At 28.1% G+C, this 22,721-nt stretch overlaps 2 protein-coding genes across 3 annotated transcripts; one reads left to right on the plus strand and one right to left on the minus strand.

Annotated features, from left to right (window-relative positions):
* Nucleotides 1-1,920: 1,920 nt before the first annotated feature.
* Pbp49 (proximal sequence element A Pbp49) lies at nucleotides 1,921-8,442 on the minus strand. Its single transcript, XM_014421547.2, has 6 exons — nucleotides 8,183-8,442; nucleotides 6,634-6,832; nucleotides 5,733-6,011; nucleotides 3,376-3,617; nucleotides 2,523-2,630; nucleotides 1,921-2,438 (listed from the first exon to the last, which is right to left on the minus strand). Exons 1-6 carry the CDS (start codon nucleotides 8,374-8,376, stop codon nucleotides 2,294-2,296), a joined length of 1,167 nt encoding a protein of 388 aa, XP_014277033.1. The 5' UTR covers nucleotides 8,377-8,442; the 3' UTR covers nucleotides 1,921-2,293.
* Nucleotides 8,443-8,693: 251 nt separating this feature from the next.
* LOC106681575 (WD repeat-containing protein 91) lies at nucleotides 8,694-22,442 on the plus strand. Of its 2 annotated transcripts, none has more exons than XM_014421949.3 (14): nucleotides 8,694-9,004; nucleotides 9,082-9,205; nucleotides 11,245-11,385; nucleotides 12,363-12,478; nucleotides 12,556-12,731; nucleotides 13,822-13,934; nucleotides 14,964-15,045; nucleotides 15,103-15,244; nucleotides 15,757-15,878; nucleotides 16,998-17,171; nucleotides 17,253-17,367; nucleotides 17,929-18,156; nucleotides 19,204-19,362; nucleotides 21,817-22,442. In XM_014421949.3, exons 1-14 carry the CDS (start codon nucleotides 8,885-8,887, stop codon nucleotides 21,967-21,969), a joined length of 1,965 nt encoding a protein of 654 aa, XP_014277435.1. In that variant the 5' UTR covers nucleotides 8,694-8,884; the 3' UTR covers nucleotides 21,970-22,442. The 2 variants fall into 2 exon arrangements, with proteins under 2 accessions (XP_014277435.1, XP_014277444.1); XM_014421958.3 differs by having other exon boundaries at nucleotides 15,121-15,244.
* The last annotated feature ends 279 nt before the right edge of the window (nucleotides 22,443-22,721 follow it).

Raw genomic sequence — 22,721 nt, forward strand, 5'->3', positions numbered from 1 at the left:
GAATAAGTATCACAATGTTGGTTTTTAATAAACAAACTATTTTTAGGTACAAAATAAGTTTTACTTATTAATTTTCTATCTTTTTGGTTTTTAAAACAGTTTTACCAAAACCATATACAGCAAAAATAATTTTTAATGATGTGTTTATTGTTGACCATAGATTCAATATAAGGAAAAGATAGTCGAGGACACAGTAAGTGGATGAGTAATAAACTCAAATAACTGAGACTTATTTTATTTTTGCTGACATTTTTGTCTAAATTTCAAGATTTTATTAGGGATACAAAACAGGATGAAATAATAACCAAAATAGAATATAAATTAATAAAAATATATGTATATTTTATATACACAATACATAAAGGAATCAAGAAAATAAATTATAATATAAGAAAGTAACATATAATATTAGAATTGGAAGAATACATTTCAAGAAAATAACAAAAAAAAAAAATTAAATATAAGAAAATGAAAGAACAAACAAAAATTATTTTTTCATATTATCAGTGTTTGTTATATTTTTGTGAACATTCTTACTATTCCAGTATTATCTTATACCTTCTTATATAATTATTTGTTATGTTCTTAATTTCTTGTTATAATAATAATGTTCTTTATTTATTCTGGAAAAAGTTCCTTTAGAATAATACAAGAGGCATTGATTAAGGGCTTTAGTATCTTGGAGTAAAATACAGCAATTATTCATGAAGAATAATTAATTCAGTACCATTTCTTGATTTTCAACTATTTCGAGTTTTCCATCTTACGTAATATTACATTTCTTCAATTACCTACTTTGTTTTCTGCTTTGAGCATGAGGATTGTGATCACCATTCATTGTATAAACAAATATCAACAATAAGGTATAACCTCTTAGCACTCCTGTTAACAGCAGTATAATACTCCAAGGAGCAAAATAGATAACTTTGAAGATATTTTGTTTTTAATAATAGAAATTTTTTTCAGGAATAAATCTTAAAATTCTATTTCATCTATACCTTGTCTAAACTATAGTCAATGTTATCCACAAGTGGGAAGACTTCATGCTAACAATCTGAAATGCTAAGATAAATTGGGTGTGTCACTACTTTATGCTCCTATTTATGGTTTTTCTCAAGGATAGTATTAATTCTTACAAAAATTATAATTTACATCTGTATAAGCAGGACTAAATGAAGGACTAGAAGCTTTCTGAATAATAAAATTAATTGAAATAATATAAATAAACAAAATAATAGGTAGTTAGTCATATAATAGGTTTCTGACACAAACAAGTTTAAGCTGAAGAGTTCTATTTATATAAACAAGAGAAAAAAAAATCAATGTTCCACACCTTTTTTTTCTAATTAAAGTTACTTGATTACAAGAGTAGTAGAAAGTATAAACAAAAATAAACTATGACTTAACAGACCCAAGTTAGCTTTAACTCAAATTTTCCTAGACCAACAATAATATAGGTCAACCTCTAATTTTATGAGACATAATTTCAGAAAAAAACAAACTCAACCTCTTTTGAGTCCAATACAGTGTGCAATGTATGTACCTAATTTTATGAATTGGTTTAGCCTAAGCAGAATTCAGAAATTCTCCATAAAATCCTATTTTGTTCCATTGATGAGACCCATAATAATTGTCTATTAAGTTCTGAGGGGATTGATTGTCAGCAGTCTGCTATATTGTTAAAGTATGAATTCTTTGAGGTTATGTATTCTCATTAAGACTATGATGTAGTTACACCACAAGATGTTTAATAACATTTTTGGTAGGTAAGAATATTGGTAGGTAATTTTTGTATAGCATGACAGAATGATAAAATTTATAAATTGCTACTTAAGTAAGATAAAACAATGGGGACCACTAATTCCACATTAAACAATATTAATTTGAGGATACAAAAAAACAAAAACAAATAAGAAACAATTATATTATATTATAAAAAAAATATATACATTCATATTATATACATTTATACATTATTATTTTCTTTTAAAGAAAAAACTAAAACTAAACATTAGAGAAAGATAGTCTGGGTGGCAGTCAATAAAGATATCAAAACTTTATTGTTAACCAACATTTCACCCCACTTTGCAGGGCTGATAAGAATGGCGTCCTGCTGCCAACTGAATAATACTAAAAAGAATGGCGTCCTGCTGCCAACTGAATAATACTAAAAAGAATGGCGTCCTGCTGCCAACTGAATAATACTAAACATATATAAATAATTAAGAGTATATTAACAAATATACATAAAAATTAACAGAAAAAATGAAAGGAATATCAACATAATTTACAATCAGAGAAGTGCAACACGGTCCAAATATTTATAGACAGTGAAGTTATCAGTTTTTTTATCACCAATATAAAAATATTGATACAAACAAAGTCCACAGACGTATGTTCTTGAAAGAGGCAACCTTTCTGTGTTCAACACAATAAACCTATTAAAACAATTAGGAAAAAGATTAGTATTAAATAAGCAAGTTTTTATAATATACAAAAGTACAAATAAAAAACTATCATACTTGGAGGCTTTTTTAGTACACGTCATACACTGCTTCCCTCTCAAACTTGCATATGATCTCATAACAGGATATGCCGACTTCACAAGGATATCCTTTGGTGTGATCAACCTGAAGTTATACAAAATATAGAAAGATAATTAATGAAAACAAATAAAAGGAATGTACAAAGGAAACAATTCTTATAGAAAAGAACGATGTACATTAAATAAAAAAGACTAAGTAACTAAGTACAGATATAACCAATAGACATTGAAAAGTTAATTTCATTGTTATGAATTTAAAATAATACATCTGGATACAATGTACATATGGTCAAAGGGTTAGAAGTAAATTGATATTTTTATGAAGATGAAGTTTTTTGTTCTAGACCTGTGCCTCAACCAAATTTATGCTTCAGTTTTAATATAAAAAATGAATTTAATAGGAAAAGAAATGTTGTCATTCATCCAAAAGGATTGAATACGGAATAAAGCTGTCTATCAATAATGAAATTTAGTATAGAAGTCAGGGCCATTCCACACCCCGACAAAACTGAAAATAATTAATCTAATTTCTCTGTATTTACTCTCAAATTGCAAGGAGCTTTCTGTAAGTTGAGATGCACAGAAGTATGGGACACAATTTTAATTTAAACATAAATAGGGCAAAAAAGGAGCAAAACCAGACCTAATATATACCTATAGTAGTACTGAAAAACAAATTAAAGAGATATTATTTACATTATTATTATATATTATTATTTTACATTTCACATAAAATGTAAAATAATACACACATATAAATAAATGTATCATCAATCATAATAATGTAATTAAAATGTCAACAATAAATGATAAGTTTGATATTCTCTTACCTAGCATCAGTAAAGACGATCAAATGTTCACAGTTTCCTTGGTGCATATAAAGATAAGGATAGCCCAAACGAAGGTTAATCATATTAAATGTAGATGATTCCATAGACAAAGTCACATTTAAATCAAGGTTTTTACCAGCTGCCCATTTCTTAATTACATCACTATAGTCAACATTTCCAGGGTAACGTGAATCGATGAAAAATTTATCATTAATAAAAAACATAGCTGACCTATAGACATCCTATAAGAAGAGAAACAAAATTTTTACTGACATTATTTATTAATTTTTTTAATATTTATTTATTGCTATTTACAACTGTACATTATAATACATTTAGTAAATCTGATCTAAGTTAAATTGGAGTGTTACAGGCATGCAGAGAAACTACCCATTGGTAGCACTCTAATGACATTTTATATTAGCTGATCTCGTGTCGTGGCCATCTTCTTTTCAGGCGCCTCAGAGGATTGTCAGGAATGGAAGAGGATAAAAGATTAGAAATTAGGGGGTTTGAGTGGTTAGAGAGTTTATAATGGAAGGAGTGATATCTGGTTCGGGCTAGATCGGTTACATAGGAAACATTAAGCTCTTTATGTATGATTTTATTTGTGACAAAGTTAGGAGCATTGAGGATTTTACAAAGGATTTAGTCTGCACGTGCAGTTTCCTGTCTTTTCAGTCTGGTATGAGGATTCCAGGTTAATCGTTTGTCCAAATGTAGTCCAAGGTAGCGGATCTGTTCGACAGGGGTAAGAGTAACATCATTAAATGAAACTGTAGGGCAGTCAGTAGGTTTACGACGAGACATTATTTAAAATTATTAAGCTACTTATTATCTTAAGTTAATTAATATATTACCATAATATTAGTATTATAAATAATTTTATCTACCTTTTTCCAAAAATATGGACTTATTTTTGGAAATTGTCTACTATGAAAGCAAAAATTCTGCTTTCAATCCTAGCTCTTAAATGTTTTTCAGTTCACAGCTCATATCACCTCAGCCACTTCTTCCATTCATCTTGCTACATAGCCAGATGTTTTATTTACTTAGTGTCTGTATACATTCACTATACAGCTTTCTCATATCTTCCTCCAATCTACTTCATACAGTCAACTATCTTTTTCCAATTTCACTAAATATGATTCATGGTTTGCCAAAATGTTGTATTCCATCTGGCCTTTCATATATTATTTTACCTTCTGTATCATTCGATGCTCCTCAAACGTAATCTTTATGGATGGAACATCAGAACCTTCACTACTGACTTTATTCTAGATATAAAACCTTCATATTTTTTTAACTACTCACCTAATAAGTCTCATTTCAGGTGAAATAATATACTTATCAAGGAGAGTCTAATGTTCTGATCCACACATAAGGACTTGTAGGGAGGTCTTTTTAAAAATAACCAACTTTGTGTATCAGACTATTTCTGTATTACCAACACTAACAAAAGTATTATTAATTTGAATGTATACAGCATTAGCTTGGAACACTTGGTTTCCAATTGGCGAATCCCTAATTACAGAAGTGCCAAGAAGGCGTACATCCTCTTTCATCCTTCTAACTTTCATATCTTCTCACTATCACCGAAATTTAATCCTACACCCTTCCTCTATAGTTGTTCTCTCCATTCTACAACTATTAGAAGGTTCAATGAACCAGGAATTTATACAATATCATCAACAAATATGAAAAATGAAACTAGTATTGGAAACAAATTTGGATATTTGGGTATCCAAATGAAAAAACAATTTTCACAGATTTGACAATTTCACCTATAAATGCCACAAAAAGAAGTGGACTTAGGCTGTCCCCTACTTCAATCTTAAATAAGAGTTGTTGTGATTCCATTCCATTCAAATGAATTACTTCCTTAGGATCCTCAAACACGGATTATACTGCCAATATCAGTTTATAGAGGGCCATTTTTTTATAAAGAGAATTCTATGTCTCCTCTGTTGGAATAGAATCAAAAGCTATCCCAAGAGTAATAAAAAAAAATCAATAGTCTATATTTGTGGCAAAGAAAAATGCAAATTTTAAAAATCAAGATCATACAAATATCTAAATCTAAATTCCTAAGGTGAAAGAAGTAATGACACCATGAAAATTTATTATTTTCCACAACCTTAATCAATTTTATTTCAAAGCTTAAGGAACAAAAAATAACATCATGATTAAATGGTTGAAACCAGAGATCATCCACATGAGACTCAATTTCAATAGAATTTAAAACACTGGCATAGAAATACGAGGATAAGTAGATATTAACATTAAAAACAATGAACATTTATCAACATAAAATAGTCAAAACTAATTTGATAATATGAATAAATATATAAACTTACCATATTCCTGATTGTGGTAATTTTAAAGGGATTTTCACCAACATCTCCTTCAGCAGAGTTAAAGTCTTCAGCACATAGAATTCTATCCCTGAGACAGTCGAGAGTCTGTTTGCTATACACGAAAAATTCCTGACTGACTTGAAGAGGTTTGGTTCTTCTTGCATTGGAAAAAGAACAATGAACAGTTGGCAAGTAAACTCGAACACTCAAGACATAGTCAGAATATTCCTTGATTTTGTCTTTATATTTGTCTTCTTCATAAGAAACCATATGATTTTCCTTGAAAAAGAAAATTAGTTAGAACACATTTCTTAATTTCTCGATGTTATAGTAATTCAGAACAAATTCCTATACTATTTGGTATGGAGACCAGATGTTTGGGCAATAGTATCTGTTGTTCCAGTCCTTCTGGTTCACCCAAACAAACATTCACCTACAAATTTGTCTGAGATTCATGAAAAAATTAAATAAATAATAATACAAAACTAAAAATTGATATTTAGTTAAATGTTTCACGAAACAAGCTTTATTTTCCTATTTCACCCACTAGCTATAGTCAGGGCTTTGAAGCATGAAATAAACTTAAACTTTGTATTACATTGACAATAGATGATTCATAATTTGACAAGGAGTGACAGAGAACAATAACTGCTTTCGTTAAAATACCAACCAATAAGATGAAACATGTCTAGGACTCAACCTTGTGTTAGTGACTTAGGAATTAACTGTCTGTATATATCATGGAGAATATGCAATTTTCACATTCTACAGACAGGAGACTCTGATTTAGTAATTCCTGAACATCTAATGTGCTTTAAACAATAACCCTTAAGGTTTATAGCTGCCATATAAATGAAAATGTCATATAGGTAATAAAATCAGGACAAATGTTAATACATACACAATTAACTTCTCCAGTATACCGCAAAAGTTTTCGGCGTTTCCCTTCATCTTTGATGTGTCGAGAACGTAATGCTTGAATACTTTTTAACTCAGCATCATCAGGAATGTTGTACAATTTAAATTCAGTTTTAAAACCAGCTATTGGTAAAACCAATTTTTCAGAACTTTGTGTACTCTTCCAGCAATAATTGTTTACGCTGAAAAGAAACATACCAGAGGGAAATAATAATTAATATATTTCATTAACAAGATATATTTTGCTAACATTAATTCAATAAATAAATCAATACACATTGAAACTTGATAAATATTAATTGCATTATTAATAACAGAAAACCCAAAATAGCCATATTTATAGACTGGAATTTCTGTAAGCCATGGGCCTTATGATAACAGTAAGAGTTGAATAACATAAGAAAAAAGTTATAAAACAAAAATATGTCTAATATTGGTCTTATATCAATATTATAAGCAAGAAATTTTCATTTATCTAAATAAATTAGTCATTTATTACCTCCTATCATTCCACTAAATTCAAATTAGTTTAAGGTTTACAGGCCAAAGGCTATCTAAGTTTCTTTGACTACATGTTTAATTTTCTATTCATGAAATTTTGCAGTTGTTATTAAGACACATCCTTTTGGCACTAAGTTATTGCCATACAATCAACAATCATTGTTCATGAGCTATCAGTGTCAAGCAATTTATATCTCGTAAGAGACCATCGTTCCTCCCTCAATATCCTTTGCAATCTTGATGAAATTAAAGAGACTTAATCAACTTTCGCATCAAACCAAAAAGTGCAACTAAACCGATAAATTTCATATTTGCTGCAAGGTCTAGAAACATTGCTTTATTTTGAACTTATTGTAATGGATTTTCATTAATAATGGTCTAAAACATCATTTATATTAATCACCTCAAGAATAACTAAACTATCTAGTGTTGATATCAAAATAACAGATGAACATGGCATGAGTAAACTGTCAATTAAGCTATGGAAGGTCATAAGTCAACAAGAAAAATCTTTAAACAAAAATACAAATTAATGCTTAATTCTAGAAACATGTCAAATTTTTTTTTGGAGTTAAGAGGTATCACAACTAGACTCCCTTGGCTCATGCTAAATAACATAACAAAATATGATCATAATGCATAATTATTTGTCTGTTTGTTAGTCAATAGAATATAGAACACTAAATTCATTTTTTAGTGGATTTACAGAAATATATGTTGGGATGCTAACATAGGGGAAAAAACAATCCACTTGAAGAATAATACACAGAAAAAGTTAAAATGTGCAGGAATTTATTGGTTAACCAAACAGCTCACAGCATTTTTAAAATTCATAGTTTTCAGACTAATAAATGTTATGTTTATCAAAAAGATCTATATAGCACAATTTAAATGACGAACGAACTTTTAGATAACTCAAGATTAACAAAGTCAAAAATGACAAATCTAGATTATTCCCTAAAAGTGAGTCTTTATTTTCCATGAACAGCAGAAAATATTCATAATACCATCATAAAGAGTTGTATACTTACTTGAATTTCGTCTTCAAGCTTTGTTGTCCTGATTCTCCTATTCCTTGATCTTCTAAAAATAATTTCAAGCTTTTTCTTTTGTTTTTTAAGAACAAGGTTTCTATAGTTGAATTGTACTCATTGAAGTAGTTTTTAAAATTCAATAAATCTGTAACATTGTGATGATTTACACGAGGCATATATATTGTTTCCATGTTGACGATGGAATTAGACTTGACTCTTACTGCAACTGTCAATGTTCAAATGTCAACGATTGAGCCTCCACTATTCCAAAGAGATACAACTCTCAATAGAAAATGTCAATCATATAATACCATAATATCTTAATTTACTTCTTTTGTGTGAATGAAAAAAAAATTAATGTACTTAAAGTATTAAAATTTAATGTGTAGTATCACATTAACGTATAATACCTGAAGGGCAATAAAAATATAAATAATATTACAAACATATATTATTCAAAAGTGCAATGCGTAATAACAATAAAACTACTCATTCACGAACTATAGCGTGGAAGGTTACATGTTGCCAAACAAACAGTGATCACTGCTCAAGCCTATGTTGTCTTGACGTTTTAAGACAACACAATGTTATTTTCTATGATGTAGTCATGATTAACAGAAAGTTTAACGAAAAGAAAATAATGTTAACTTTGAGAACCAGTTCTTAGTCATGAAGTATGAATAAATTGTAACTAATAAGATGGCCCATATTCAACTTTTAGATGAACTTGTTAGGGAATATTTGTTATTTAGAGGATTTACTATTACATTAAAGTCATTTGATGCTGAATTGAAGGTAGATAAAGATAGAGGGTTCAGGGTAAGGTAGATTTTCCATTTTTCTTTATCTATTGCTTTTTATGCTTATCATTCATTGATTTCTTTTTAAAACAATAGGTGGATAGAATTGTGGACCAGTTTGTGATATTTATTAATAACTATGATCTACAGTCATTGAGAGACCTTTGGACACACTTTGATCAGAAAATATTTTCGAAGTTGGAATATGAGTTTATTCCAGGTTAGGGTTTACAAGATATAATATTCTTTGCTTGATATAGTTTAATCTTTTTAAAATACAAATTATCCACTACTTTCTTTTATAGTGATACAAATGTTCCATTAACCATTGAGAAGATAAATGAAACTAAAATTAAAGAAAAGAATTAAGAAATTATTGCTGTTGATGGAAAATTTTTATTGCTGTATGAAAAATTTAAACCTATCTTTTACTAAAGAAGCCAAGGTTGAATTAGGGAATTATCTGTTATTTTAAGGTTGTTGATGTTTTCTTTGAATTTCACTTCACTATATTTTTTATTTCTTTTGGTGATTGAGTATAAATGTTATTTGGGGTTGTTAATCAATTATCTTACTATTGAGTGAAGAAGATGATTGGGGGTACGGTCAACAAGAAAACACAAATAAACAAAAAATTATTTATTCGTGGCAACGTTTCGACCGGAATTTGAGGTCTTTATCAGGGAGCTTATAGCACAAATAAATAATTTTTTGTTTATTTGTGTTTTCTTGCTGACCGTACCCCCAATCATCTTCTCCTCTTATTAATCTATGGATAACTATCTGCATCTCATATCTTACTGCTGTTTTTAATGTAATATATAACCTTTTAATGTAAATTTTTTGAATTTTCATCTTAAGATATTAAATCCATGATTTAACTTAAGGTGTTCAATTTTTAGATATTAGGTATCATGTTTAAATTTTTAGGTGTCCAGTTTTAACTTCTTTTTTTTACTGTTCCGTTTAATTTTTTATTAATCTAAAATTTTATATTTTTTTATTGACTATTCATACGCATAGTATTGATGATAATTAATATTTATTTATTATCATTATTAATATTTGGGGTTCGATTGAAAAATAAAAATTCACTGTTAACATTTTACCGTAAACTAACATGTGTCGATTGGGCTGTTTTGTTCTTTGAAATTTAGCATAGAAAAATAAAATGTTTTTTTAAATGATATTTACTTTATTTTATTAGTTATATGTGTATAATCAAGTCTTGAGCAACAAAAATAATAAAATGAAATGATTTGTGGTCAATATATTGCCCTTTCTGTCCCAAATCTACTAGAGTACTTTGTAGTGAGACCAGACTTTACTGCCATGGCTTCTTCAGTAATTCATAACTAAATCATGAATCAGTTTCCGTGTCTCTTGTTTTTCATCTTAACTAACTTGCTCAATATTTTGAACTATCTAAATTCTAATTAGTATTAAAATTATTAAACTGTATTTTTGCTTTAAATATTAATATTGTTCTTTAATGGATTACTTTTTACCTTAAGAATTACTGTCTATTAATAGTTTCTCCTCTGAATTTCATTATTTATATATTATACATATATATATTAGGAGATTTGTAGTAGTGGTATACAAGAGATAATTTTACTAATAAGATGTTTCATTGCTATCTAGCAAATTTATGCTTCAGTATTTACAAAATTTTGCAATCGTCATTAATTATTTATAATTTCACAATTTTGTAAATACTGAAGGCTAAATTTGGTTCAGTCACAGCTAGATATACAAAAAAAAATCTTATTAGCAAAATTGTCTCTTCTATCCATTCACTTCTAACCTCTTCATATATGAGGAACGTTTTTCATAATAAATTGTATTATTTATTTCATAATTTATTAAATTCTGTAATAATCATTTTATAAAGGTAACATTAATTAATTTAAAGACTGGACAGTTGAAAAACAAAGATATTTAAATTACTAATTTTTATATCTGGAATAATGTTGAAATATTGTTGCTTTTTTTTTTTTTTTTATGTATTCATCTACTTAGAACTATGTTTTTATGTTGTTTTACTTGACTCTTCTTTTTATTTCACTTATGTATATTAGTATTGTACTGTGACGATAATAGTTAAGGGTTAAAAGTAGTTCACCACTTTAAGAAGGTAGAAAGTTTTTGTTACTATAGTGATAAACACACTTTTAAAAAATTATTGTTCATGCTATACTTCAATGTTTCAGAGAGTAAATCTGTATTTGTACTTATATTAATTTTTATTTCTTTTAGGAGTTAGAAAACTGGAAAGTTCACTTCTGAAGTTTTATTTGGCAAATGCCATTGCTAATAATAAATCAGAAAAAGTCGTTGAATTTTTTAATAAGATGACACCGGAAATTCAGGGTCATCCAGAATGGAAGGATTGGTTTAGTAAGATTTTTATTTTTATTTTTCATAGCTTATAATGATTTTAAACCATGAATCAACAACATATACTATGCCACATTACAGAAAAAAAAGTTTATTGAGGGGCTTAATATCAAAAGGACAAGTATCCTGAAATAAGAAGAAAAAAAATCCAGTTTTAATTTGCTGAGAATGAATTGAAAAGTACCCTCCAATTATTTCCTATAAAAACTAAACAGATTTCTTTTTCTTGAAAGACTGAAGTTAGACTTCTGTATCAAAAGGTTACAAATCCATTCCCCACAATGTTAAGAATATTTTTATCGAAAAGGAATATATCCATGTTTTTTTTATTGAGCGTGGCTGAATTATTTTCATGCAATCCAGTGTTTTCATTTTTAATTTAAATTTTCTTATATCTTCTTAGTGGTAGCAATATGCCACAACTATATGACCCAGTTCGCTTAGCATTGAGCCAAGAGGTAATGTGTACTTGCCTCTTCAATTCTCCTTTTATCAGATAAGCTTCTAAACATGAGAATTGTTACATAACAGTTCTTGATTATTGTTTTTCCCCTTGTTCATATTCCATTTTTAAGTAATAGTAGTTTCAAAAGCTTCAGTGTCAAGTATTATTAGTTTATTATTAATAATAATTGGCAGTTCTTTGGTGTTATTTTTTTTTCTCCCAAACTGTTCATTTCTGGCATAGAGGGAAGAGGGTTATCTACAGGTAACCAACTAAAGTGGAGGATCAAGTTTTCATTTCATGGGGCTGTTATGAAATAGAAGTCAACCTCAGATCTTGAATGCTTTTTACTCAGAACTTGGTTTGAGCCTAATGCTCATGTAGCTCAGCTGTTTCCAATGGCTGAGTATTTAATTTTTGAGGGAACTAAGAGAAATTATAGTTTGTTTTATTTCCACTTTTAATAATAAGAAAAAAATAATTTTTACTTTCACTTTCAAATTTGATTAGTGTTCTGTTTACTTTCCTGTAGCATTGCCATTTATCAAGAGCCCAGAAGATCATCCTGTATTCTCTGTTCACTTTACAAAACAATGGCAGGATGCTTTTTTGGTTTCACTTCACAATTTCCTGGCAATCATGTATCAAGTAAGTTGGTTATCATTTGATTTCAAATGAAAATTCATTACATTAAAATTGTTCATTTTATAAGTACTTCTTTATAGGTCATGCCGCAGCCTGTTTTGGCTAGTTATGAAGAAGAAGCAACAAAACTGAGACGATTGCAAGAGGAAAATGAAGCTCTAAAACATAAGCTCTCTGCTCTTGGCCAAGGATCAAATATCGTCCCAGATGCAGTACCTCCTATGGATATTATGGATGATTTTTATATTATTGCTCAGTCAGTCTGATATTTTTAATGTTATTTATTTTGTATTTATAATTTTTTTTTTAAATTTTTCTTTGAATTATACGCTTTTTTTTGTGATTAGTAACAGTAAGTTCTCATGTTATTTTCATTGACTTTGTCCACCCTACTTTTTGAACTTTACCTGAAGCTAGTAATATTTAATAATTAACATGGCATTTTTTTAATTCATATTGACCATAATTATAATAAAGAATATAATTGGTGGTACAGGAAGAAACATGTGTTTGGGCAAATCATTTTATTTTAATGCATGACACAAAATATATGCCCTATATTTTAGGCATCTTTATTGGGTTATTTTTCCTATTTTCCTTTCCTGACTGCATTCATAACCATCAAATTGAAAATATGTAATTTTATGCTACAAAAGTCAAAATTGCAGTATTTAGTCCAAAAACAGCGAAATATGCTATAATCGGATTAATTATATTTTTAAAACATGTAAACTAACAGCCCTGTTGTTATGGAGAGATTTTGGTTTACCTTCTCCTCGTGCAGATCATGACAATTACCGGGCCAAACCAGAATTAGTGGTCCACATAGGAATGATTGAGCTTATATCATGAATCAGTTAACTAAATTGTTAGTTTTTTCAATTGTTATTCATTTGATTTTTTCAATAATTACAAAAAGAAATTTAAATTGAACAATGACTTAATTGTTAAAACTCCAAAAATGATAAAAAAACAATTACGTGTAGAAAAATCTAAAAATGCGCAAATTCAGTTACTCCATAATATGCCATCAAATAGAATGTTGTTTTCAAGATTTTTTAACGATAATAATAATAATAAATCTCTGTCAATTTTTGACTGAAGCTAGGGAACAAAAGATTCAACTGCACTGAAATCCAGTCTCTTGTTCTGACCAATCAAACAATTACATGAGTGTGCAGTTTATAGGTATTGGTTACAGATACTGGTTAAATGTATTTAATATTATAACTTTAAAAGTTGGTGGTATTTTTACTCTTTTATTATGGGAATACACATTCAATGATATATTTTATTTTTTATTTTCCTTTACAGAGGAAATTATTTTAAGTATCATTTTATTCCAGGGAAACACCAAGCAGTGGTGAATCTCAGGGTAGAATATTGAAAAACTTTATTAGAACTATTGGTGGAGGTATTCCCACAAGTCCTATTTTGGGAAGAAAACCACAGTCTCATGGTAAATTGATTTAGTTATTGTAGATTCTGATTTTTTATATATTTTTTATTAGTATGAATATTTTAATAATAATTGTCATACATTTCAAAAGTGGTCTAATTTGTTTCTGGTGTAATCCATCAGCTAGTCAGCATCAAATAAGGTGGGTAGGCATTTTTATGTTGTTACACTTAGTCCAATTGCATAACAACAAACTTGGAAAAACCATGTAAGGGATTACAAAATTTTTATCAGTGAATGGTGAGTTTTGTTGTGAAGCCCGGCGATTTCTCAAACCTACCTTATTTCATGCTGTCTAAAGTAGTAGAATAAACTACGTTAAATAAAATGTTACAAATTGTTATTTTCTATTATCTTCTGACTTAAGTATAAGTTTTACAACCGGCTCAATAATTTGAAACACCAGAGACAAAAGAAAAAGTTCAAAATAGGAGTTAAATAATCCAGATGTTAAGAAGAAAATTTTTGTTAGGCCTTGACTTCAAATTGGTTCAAAAATGATTAAGTATTGGCAAACAAGATGTCATTGCTTCAACTTCCAATTACCAAACTTGAAGAGGACCAAAACTCATTAATTTGTTTTTTCAATTTATCGAATATTTTTCAAGGGTGTTAAGTATCGGTAGTGAAGAGAAAGAATATAGTGGAAGGTTACGGTGCTGTTGTTATTATTTCATTGTCCTAAGTAAGGTGGTGAAGCACATTGTTTAGTCTAATTTTGTGAGCTATTTTATTTTAAATCTTATAATTGAACTATTGTTTTGTGGAGTGTGTAAAGATTATATTTTGTTTCAATACAAGTGTTTGTTTATTAACCTATCTGCACTTTATTTGATAACTTTTGAAGGTATCAAATAGGTAAATTTATATGATTCCTGACAAAGGGGCTGGGAAAAATTTCAAATTATCGAGAGTAAGCTGTGTATGGAATAACATTTAGGATATTCTGCACTAATAAAATTATGAAATGTTCAAGATGTTAAAAATTGTTATTGTCAAAATAATATTATACAATCTGTGTTTTAACAGATGAATCAAGTGGAGTTCAAAAACATCATTCTAGCAAAAGGAGCCATGCAAGTCAAGCCTCTTGGATAAAATATGGCAATAGGTATTACTATGTTACTCATAAAATATTAATTATTTAGATATTTTAAATAAATTTTAGTACTTTTTTTAATTTTAGTGCAGAATCTGTCCCTAAACGATCCCTTTCATTGGATTCTCGTTCTCGAAAAGGGCATAGAGATCTTTCTATAGAAAATGACAAAAAGAATGCTAAGAATGATAATTTTCTGATGCTTAGCCAAGTAAGTTTATTTTAATTTAAAAAAACATATGAATAATTACTATACTCTTTCAAAGACAGATTAATCCCTTTTTTACTTCTTTAATTATGTATTACATTGGATATTTCGAACTCATATTCTATAGTATATAATCCACAATTAAAAAAACTTACCTGACATATAAAGTGGTTTTAAACCATAGTTTAATTTTTTTATGCATTGTTATATTTTTTAAAAAAATCGCTATTTTTTATCACATATGTTCTTGTTTAAAACTATTTTATACGTTAAGATTGTTTTTTTTTTTAATTATGAATTATATATTATTACATCATTGAAGATGAGCTAATTTAAACTCATAATGTCCATTAAAGAATTGAAAAAGTAAAAAAGAATTTAATTTGTCTTTAAAAGACTGTAGTTGAAATAGCATTATAATACTTTAAGTATTAAAATTTATTTTTGAAACAAATATATGAATAATTTCTATGTATTTATGTATGTATAAATATTATTAGCTTTGATTTCATTAGGAACAAATGAGTGAACATAAAGTGGCTATAATACAATGCAAGTTTAATGTAAATGGCACATTAGTTGCTAGTAGCGATTCTGATGGTGTTCTAAAGGTCTGGTCTCCTTCTCCAACTTTGAGGTGAAATCTCATTTTCATTAAACTAGTAACTTTTAACTTATTTAAATGTAAAATGAAATGGAAATGGAATATATGTGTCAACACTTTTAATCTGCAATATATCAAAGCAATTGCTCAGACAAACTTCCCGACTTCTATCTGTTCAACTTTTACTTCTAAAACCCTGCCTTTTCTCCATCATCCCATCCTTCATATTATATTTAGTTTCCACCATTCTAACTGCAATCTGGCATTTATAATTTCTTAATTATCATTTAGACTAGTAACTTTAAGTAATTAAGATGGAAAAGAAAAATTGGAAGATCGCTGATTGACCGCGTGTGATAATGAAAGGAAAATGGTTCAGGTGCGATCAAAGAAAAAGTGGTCGTGATGCTATTTATTAAGAGCCAACGTTTCGCCCCACATTGCAGGGCTTCATCAGGGCTAAAAAAAGATACAAACACTTCAATGGGGTAAAAATAAATGAACAATGTCAATTAAAAATTTTAAAAAACTTGTACAGTGAAGTTTAAAATTAAATAAGAATAACAAAAGGTTTTAGACAATTAAAGAAAACGAAAATAACGAGAGATATAAAAGAATTATAAAAATACAGGCATACAAGAGATGTTTGCCCTGCAACGTGGAGCGAAATGTTGGTTATGATCCAACAACCAAAAATAAAAGTGTTTACACTCCTCACTTGCAACATTTTTTAATAATAACTATCCAAAAGTGGTTATATTGACTTTTAATAAAAAAAAATCCTTAGTTGGAACATACGCTTGATTGATAAACATTTTTTTAATATTGAATTCTTAGATATTAATTTTTTCTTAAATTTTTCACTAATAGTAATTTTGTCTTAAATGTAATTTTTTTTTCTCTTAAATATTATTTTTTTCGTAAATATTAATTTATTTTTCTTAAATATAATTTTTGCTCAAACAAACTTCCCACTTCCATCCATTCGATTTTTACTTTTAAAAATCTGCCTTTTCCCCGACATTTTATCATTAAAAATTTAATATTACAATTATTATTACCTAAAGATTTAAGTTTATTATTTTGTTTGTTTAGTAACTACAATAAATCCTACTATTTGAGATTGAAACTAAGCTATATTGTTTTTTTCAGTATTATTTCTAGTTTTCACTTCAGTACCCCTATCACAGCGCTGTGTTGGCTCAAGAGTGAAAGGTTCTTCTTATCAGGAAGTTTAGATGGAATACTGAGGTTTCATGATGCTAAAGACAATAAAATTATTTGGGAACTCATTCCTGATGGGACGAGTGTGCTAAAAGATTCCAAGTAACATTTAATTAATCTTTATCAAGTTTTATTAAAATGTTTAAAAAATAGAAGTTTTCGGTAATTTGATATTTTTTTCAGGATAGTAACTCTTTGCTGTAACCATACCGAAAGACATTTTGCCTGTACTGCTTTAAATGAAGCTAAAAAAGAAGCAAAATTACTTGTTTATGATATTAAAACACATAAATTAGAGGTAACCATTATTAATTTAGATTTTTCTAAAATGTAATTATTGTCATAATGGATTTACAGTTATAATGATGTATAATTATAGTTTTTCTTACAAGCATTGACACTTGAAGATTTTAGTTAATTAACAGATGATTTTAAAGTTTTGTTGCTGTTCAATTTGATTTTTTTTCTTTTCTTGCAGCACTGTTGTTCTCAATCTTCAGTTCTTTTTAATAAAATCTCTTTAAATTTATGGCAAAAAAAAAGTTGTTATATTATTAAATAGAAAGGACCTGATAGCTGAGTGGGTTAGAGTGAGGGTCCCAGAGTGCTTATTCAAGAAGATTGTAGGTTCGAATCTCACATGGTTCATTCAGTATTAAATTTATGGTGGCCCCAAGAAATTAATCTTGACACTCTCACTCTGGGGTTGTATACGTCCTCAGTGGGGGGCCATAAAAAAAAAGGTCTAGGATGTCCTAAAGATGCTAGTTCCTATAACATGTAGTTAGTTCCTTTCTTATGAGGATGCATGAGTATTTATTTTGTAATTTTTTAATAATCTTAAAATAATTATTTTTAGCAAGCCTATAGCGTGGGTGAAGGTGGACCAGATTTGACCGTAAATTGTGCTGTTTTCAACCATAATGGAAGTCTTCTCATCGCCGGTTGTTCAGATGGTACAGTGCGAATACTTGATATTCGAAATGGAGACTGCCTACAGAAACGTCTTGTACATGATGGGCCTATCGCCGGTTTAGATATTGCTCAAGACCATAACACTTTCTATACGTTTGGTTCTGACCACAAGGTATGAAACAATTGTTTTATTGTAAGATAAGAAAAAATAGTGTAAAAGATAAAGCTAGTGAACATAAAGCTCTAATAAATTATTTGTAAAAATGCCTGTTTTGAAATGATGGCTTAAGTTATTTGGAAATAGGTCAATTTAATATTTTTATAAGAGATGATTAAATTTTTGACAGAATGATGGGTTGGAGTTTCTGTTTTTAGTTTTATTTAAAAAACTATTGGAATAAGAAATTGCTTCTATTTGAAAGACCAAAGTCTTTGAAAATGTTTGAAACCCTAAAGTCTCTGTTTACAGATTAATCCTCCTTCATATCTTTTTTTTTTTTTTTACAACTTTTTAGGGGTAGGTCTATATTTCATTTTTTCCATATTTTTCACCCAATCATGCCAGACTGGAAGGCATATTTTGCTTTCTTAGATTTTTATGTTACGCATGTGATTCCTTTTTTGTTGTCCTGGTACAATTCGTCGATCACAGCTCTTCCATTTTTAGAGAATTTAGATTTCTGACCTATATGTGACCACTGATAACATTAATGTTCTATAGATTTAGAGGTTCTTAAATTAAGCAAGAATAAATATTGTATAATATAAATATATAAATAGTTTAATCACTTTTTTGTGTTTTTATTAGACTGCACCCGGACCGTTTTCCTTTTATTGTTACATGCGGTCAATCGGTGATCTTTCAATAAATTTGATTATAACGTATTTTATGTTCTTTAATCAAATTGAATAGAAACTCATAAAAATTTCTTGTGGACTTTTGAAAATCAAAAGGCACTAGATTTGAATTTTTAAATTTAAAATATATTGGTAGAAATAAAACTGAACTACTTTTTTTCCCATTATTTTTTTAAAAGAAAGAATGTGAAGTTTTAATAATTTAAATTAAAACATGTTGATAACTTTAAAAATGTAATTTATTTTTTCTTTCCTTAACAGATTTGTATTTATTTATTTAGGAAATTTTATGTTTCTACTTGTTTACATTATATAATATTTATTTTTATATTTTTAAGAATTAATTATTGTCAATTTAAAGCTCTGTCGGCATAATTTGGCACAACTTAATCCAGAGCCAGTTTGGACTGCTACCTTACCGAGTTGCTCTACACAGCATGGAGCCCAGTGTTTTTCCCTTCATCAAAATGGGAAGCATGTACTTATAGCTTGTGGTGAAAATGGAACCAACATTTATCAGGTTTTTACTTTTTTTAATTTATAAACTAATACAGAATTTACTTAATTTTTTTGAAATCTTAATTAATATATCATACAATTTTTTATTTGATTATACACATTTGAATGAATTATTGAGTGTCGACTATATCTTCTTAATAGATCTATATCTTCGTGATAGATGTTTCTTAATAGATCAGATTACAACTCTTTGTAGAATATAAAAGTGTTTTAGATACCGTAAAGACAATTTTTTCTTCCACTTACCTATTGTATGAAATATTTAGTTTAGGGAAGTATTGCAATCGTGATTAATTTTGAATTTGAGTATTCAACTGAAATGTACGTTTTGAGGTCCCTGAAGCCAAAATAGCGATGTCTCTAAAAATGGTCTGTGTTTTTGTATTAGGTCAGCTTAGCTCAAAAATAAAGTTATACGAAACTGAAATTGCATATGCCAACTGGAAGTTCTACTTTGTATAACAAATTTTATACTTTTTCAGGATTTTCTCAAAAACAGGGCCAACAATTTTGATTAAACTCAAGAAATAAATGTAAAATTAATTGGTCTTATCCTCATTGAAATAGACTGGGCTTAAATGTGTTTCTTTTTATAATATCTTCCTCCGAAGTACATTTAATTTTGTTTATTTGAAATAAGCAACCATCTCATATTTTTACTCATAAAGAAATATGGATAAATATAAGCTATGAAATGAAGCTATGAATATTCCTGGAAATAAGATTAGTAATATAGATGTATTATATAACATTGGAAAGCCGAGGAATTTAAAAAAAATATTATATAACATGAAAATTTGTAGGAGGTATTGCAGAATGATATAAAATGCATAAATAAATGATCTTTTCTTACACGAGTTCAAGGGGGCTCATTTGAAGTGGGTTTTTTCCGTTTTGCCAGTCGGATAAATGTTTTCACACCCTTAGTTATTAAATAGTTTAGTTTATTTCACTCAACCTATAGATGAGCCTTGTTGTTGACAGGATAACTTCATAAAATCATTCTTAGTATTTTTAATGTTGATTCTATTACAATTTAGTATTCAATAAATAGTTTGGAGCAGAATGTAAATTTTTGTTAACTATTATATTTTTGCAAAAGAAAAATGTTAAAATTTTGCAATGTGAAATAATATCAAAATTACCTTTTGATTTTCACATATCTGTTCTACCTTTTACACCTTCCTCTTTACCATATTTATAACTATTTCGAATGAGTATTCTTCTTACAATCTATTAGTATCGATCTGTATTTAGAACCTTTATCACACCTGGTTATTTTTATTAGTAATTTGTTTCCAGTCTCCCTACCTTATATTGTTATTAATTCTTTTTTATATACTTTACAAACATAACAATTGTTTTGAAATGTTTTTATTTTAATGTTTTATTGGTTCTAAAATGTTTGTATTTTTTTACTGCTTATTCCTGTTGTAATGATAAAGATGACTCTTTAGATACGCTCTTTATTTGTCAACACAACAATATTTACACTTGAACATATAACAAAACATTCATAATTATTATTAACAGAAATATTCAGTTTTGTTTTTACGACAAAAAAAAAAAAACACCTAGTTTTGTCATTGTTCATAATTATTAATCGATCATATGGTGAGAGGTTTCAAATGGATTTGCCACTAAAACAAATGTAAAATAATGAAACATTAAATGAATTATAAATAAAAATAGATTTAAAAGAAATATACTAGGGAAATAAAAATGTTGATAATAATTTCGACAGTGGCAAACCCATTTCAAATAGTCTCTTTGCTAACGTCGACTAGTGCCACTGAAGACGTTGATCTAATAATAATCTTGCCACCACACCTTGTTCTTTCATTTAGCCCTGAAAAAATTCTGTAAAGTGAGGCGAAAAGTTAGTTAACAATAAATAGTTTTCTTTTACTATTTTGATACCTTTATTGACTGCCACCCGGACTATTTTCCTTCAATGTAATTCATAAGGTCAACTATCTTCTTCCAAAATTACTTTTCAGAAAAATGTTCAAACTGGAGTTAATCAAATTATATACTGAGAAGCTCATTTGGAAAATTAGTATGGAAAAGTATTGCCATAGTGAAATAGAAATATTTGCTCTGAAACAATGAAGGATTAATTTCATCCCTGAGTAGAGATAATAAATGAAAGTTGTGTAATCCTTGCACCTCCCCACATTTGTTTTTTTACTATAAGGAAGCTTAACTAGACATTTCAATTTTATCAGTTCTATAATAAATAAATATAAAGGTTAACACCATTAGTTATTGGGCTTGAAAATAGTTGCTATTATCATTATCATATTCTCTTTGTTACTGAAAAATTCCATACATATAAATTTAACTTATTTGAATTAAGATTTCTTTGTTTCCTTAAAAAAAGAAAAAAAAAAGTAAATTTGTTTTTATTATATTATTAATATTGTTATTAATCGAACTTTTCATCTTATTTTAGATAACTAATTGTGGTCTTCAGTTGATGCTGCACCTGCGAGATCACAAAAGTCTTCTAACAGCATGCGATTGGTCTACGGCAAATCAATGTGCTACTTGTTTGTCTGCTGCCAGTGATGGAATCATAAGAATATCAACAATTTTAACTCCATAGTTAAAATTAATTTTATTTGTATTATTTTTTGTCTGTGATTTATTTGCTGAATATTTTATTATTTATTTTAAAGCTGATATTTGATTCAGCTGTTTTAGTCAAAATTGCTTTAGATGTTATTGTTAAATTTTATTATATTGGTTTTCCTTAAAGGAAAAACATACTATTTATACAATTCGAGGCAGTATTCACGTAAAACGTTTTGAGCACTTTAAAAGTTATTTCACTTTTATCTATACATCACATGTTACCTCATCTAAAGCCTATTTGGAATAAGCTCTAAATTATTTTATTCTCACAAAAAAAAAAAATTAATAATATATATATATTAAAATGTTAGTTTCGTGCAATTTGTTTAATTAGATTATATGCATTTTAAGCTATTGTTGTTATTGCGTATTGTTTTTATACTTCTTTATTAAGCATTGAGATAACTTTTCTCCAACAAATACCAGCTTGGTGTTATTTCTAATGCTAAATAAAACATTATGTTTTTAAACAACGTTGTTATTATTTAAGTTCCAGTCCATTTTTAATTAAAACTAGTTATGTCAAGGTTTTACTATTTTAGCATCTCGCTTTTATCCGGCATCCACTTGAAATTTTATACACTATACGCATAAATGCTCAATTACAGTAGTTACAGTTTTATAAATGATCTTATATCATAAATGCACCTTATATTACTTAAAAGAAAAACATTTTTTTTAATCTACAAATATGGAGTAATTATTACAATATTTATTTTTCTA

Source organism: Halyomorpha halys, unplaced genomic scaffold (genome assembly GCF_000696795.3).
Source record: "Halyomorpha halys isolate HHAL.00 unplaced genomic scaffold, Hhal_1.1 Scaffold20.1, whole genome shotgun sequence".
Classification (NCBI taxonomy): Eukaryota; Metazoa; Arthropoda; class Insecta; order Hemiptera; family Pentatomidae; genus Halyomorpha; species Halyomorpha halys.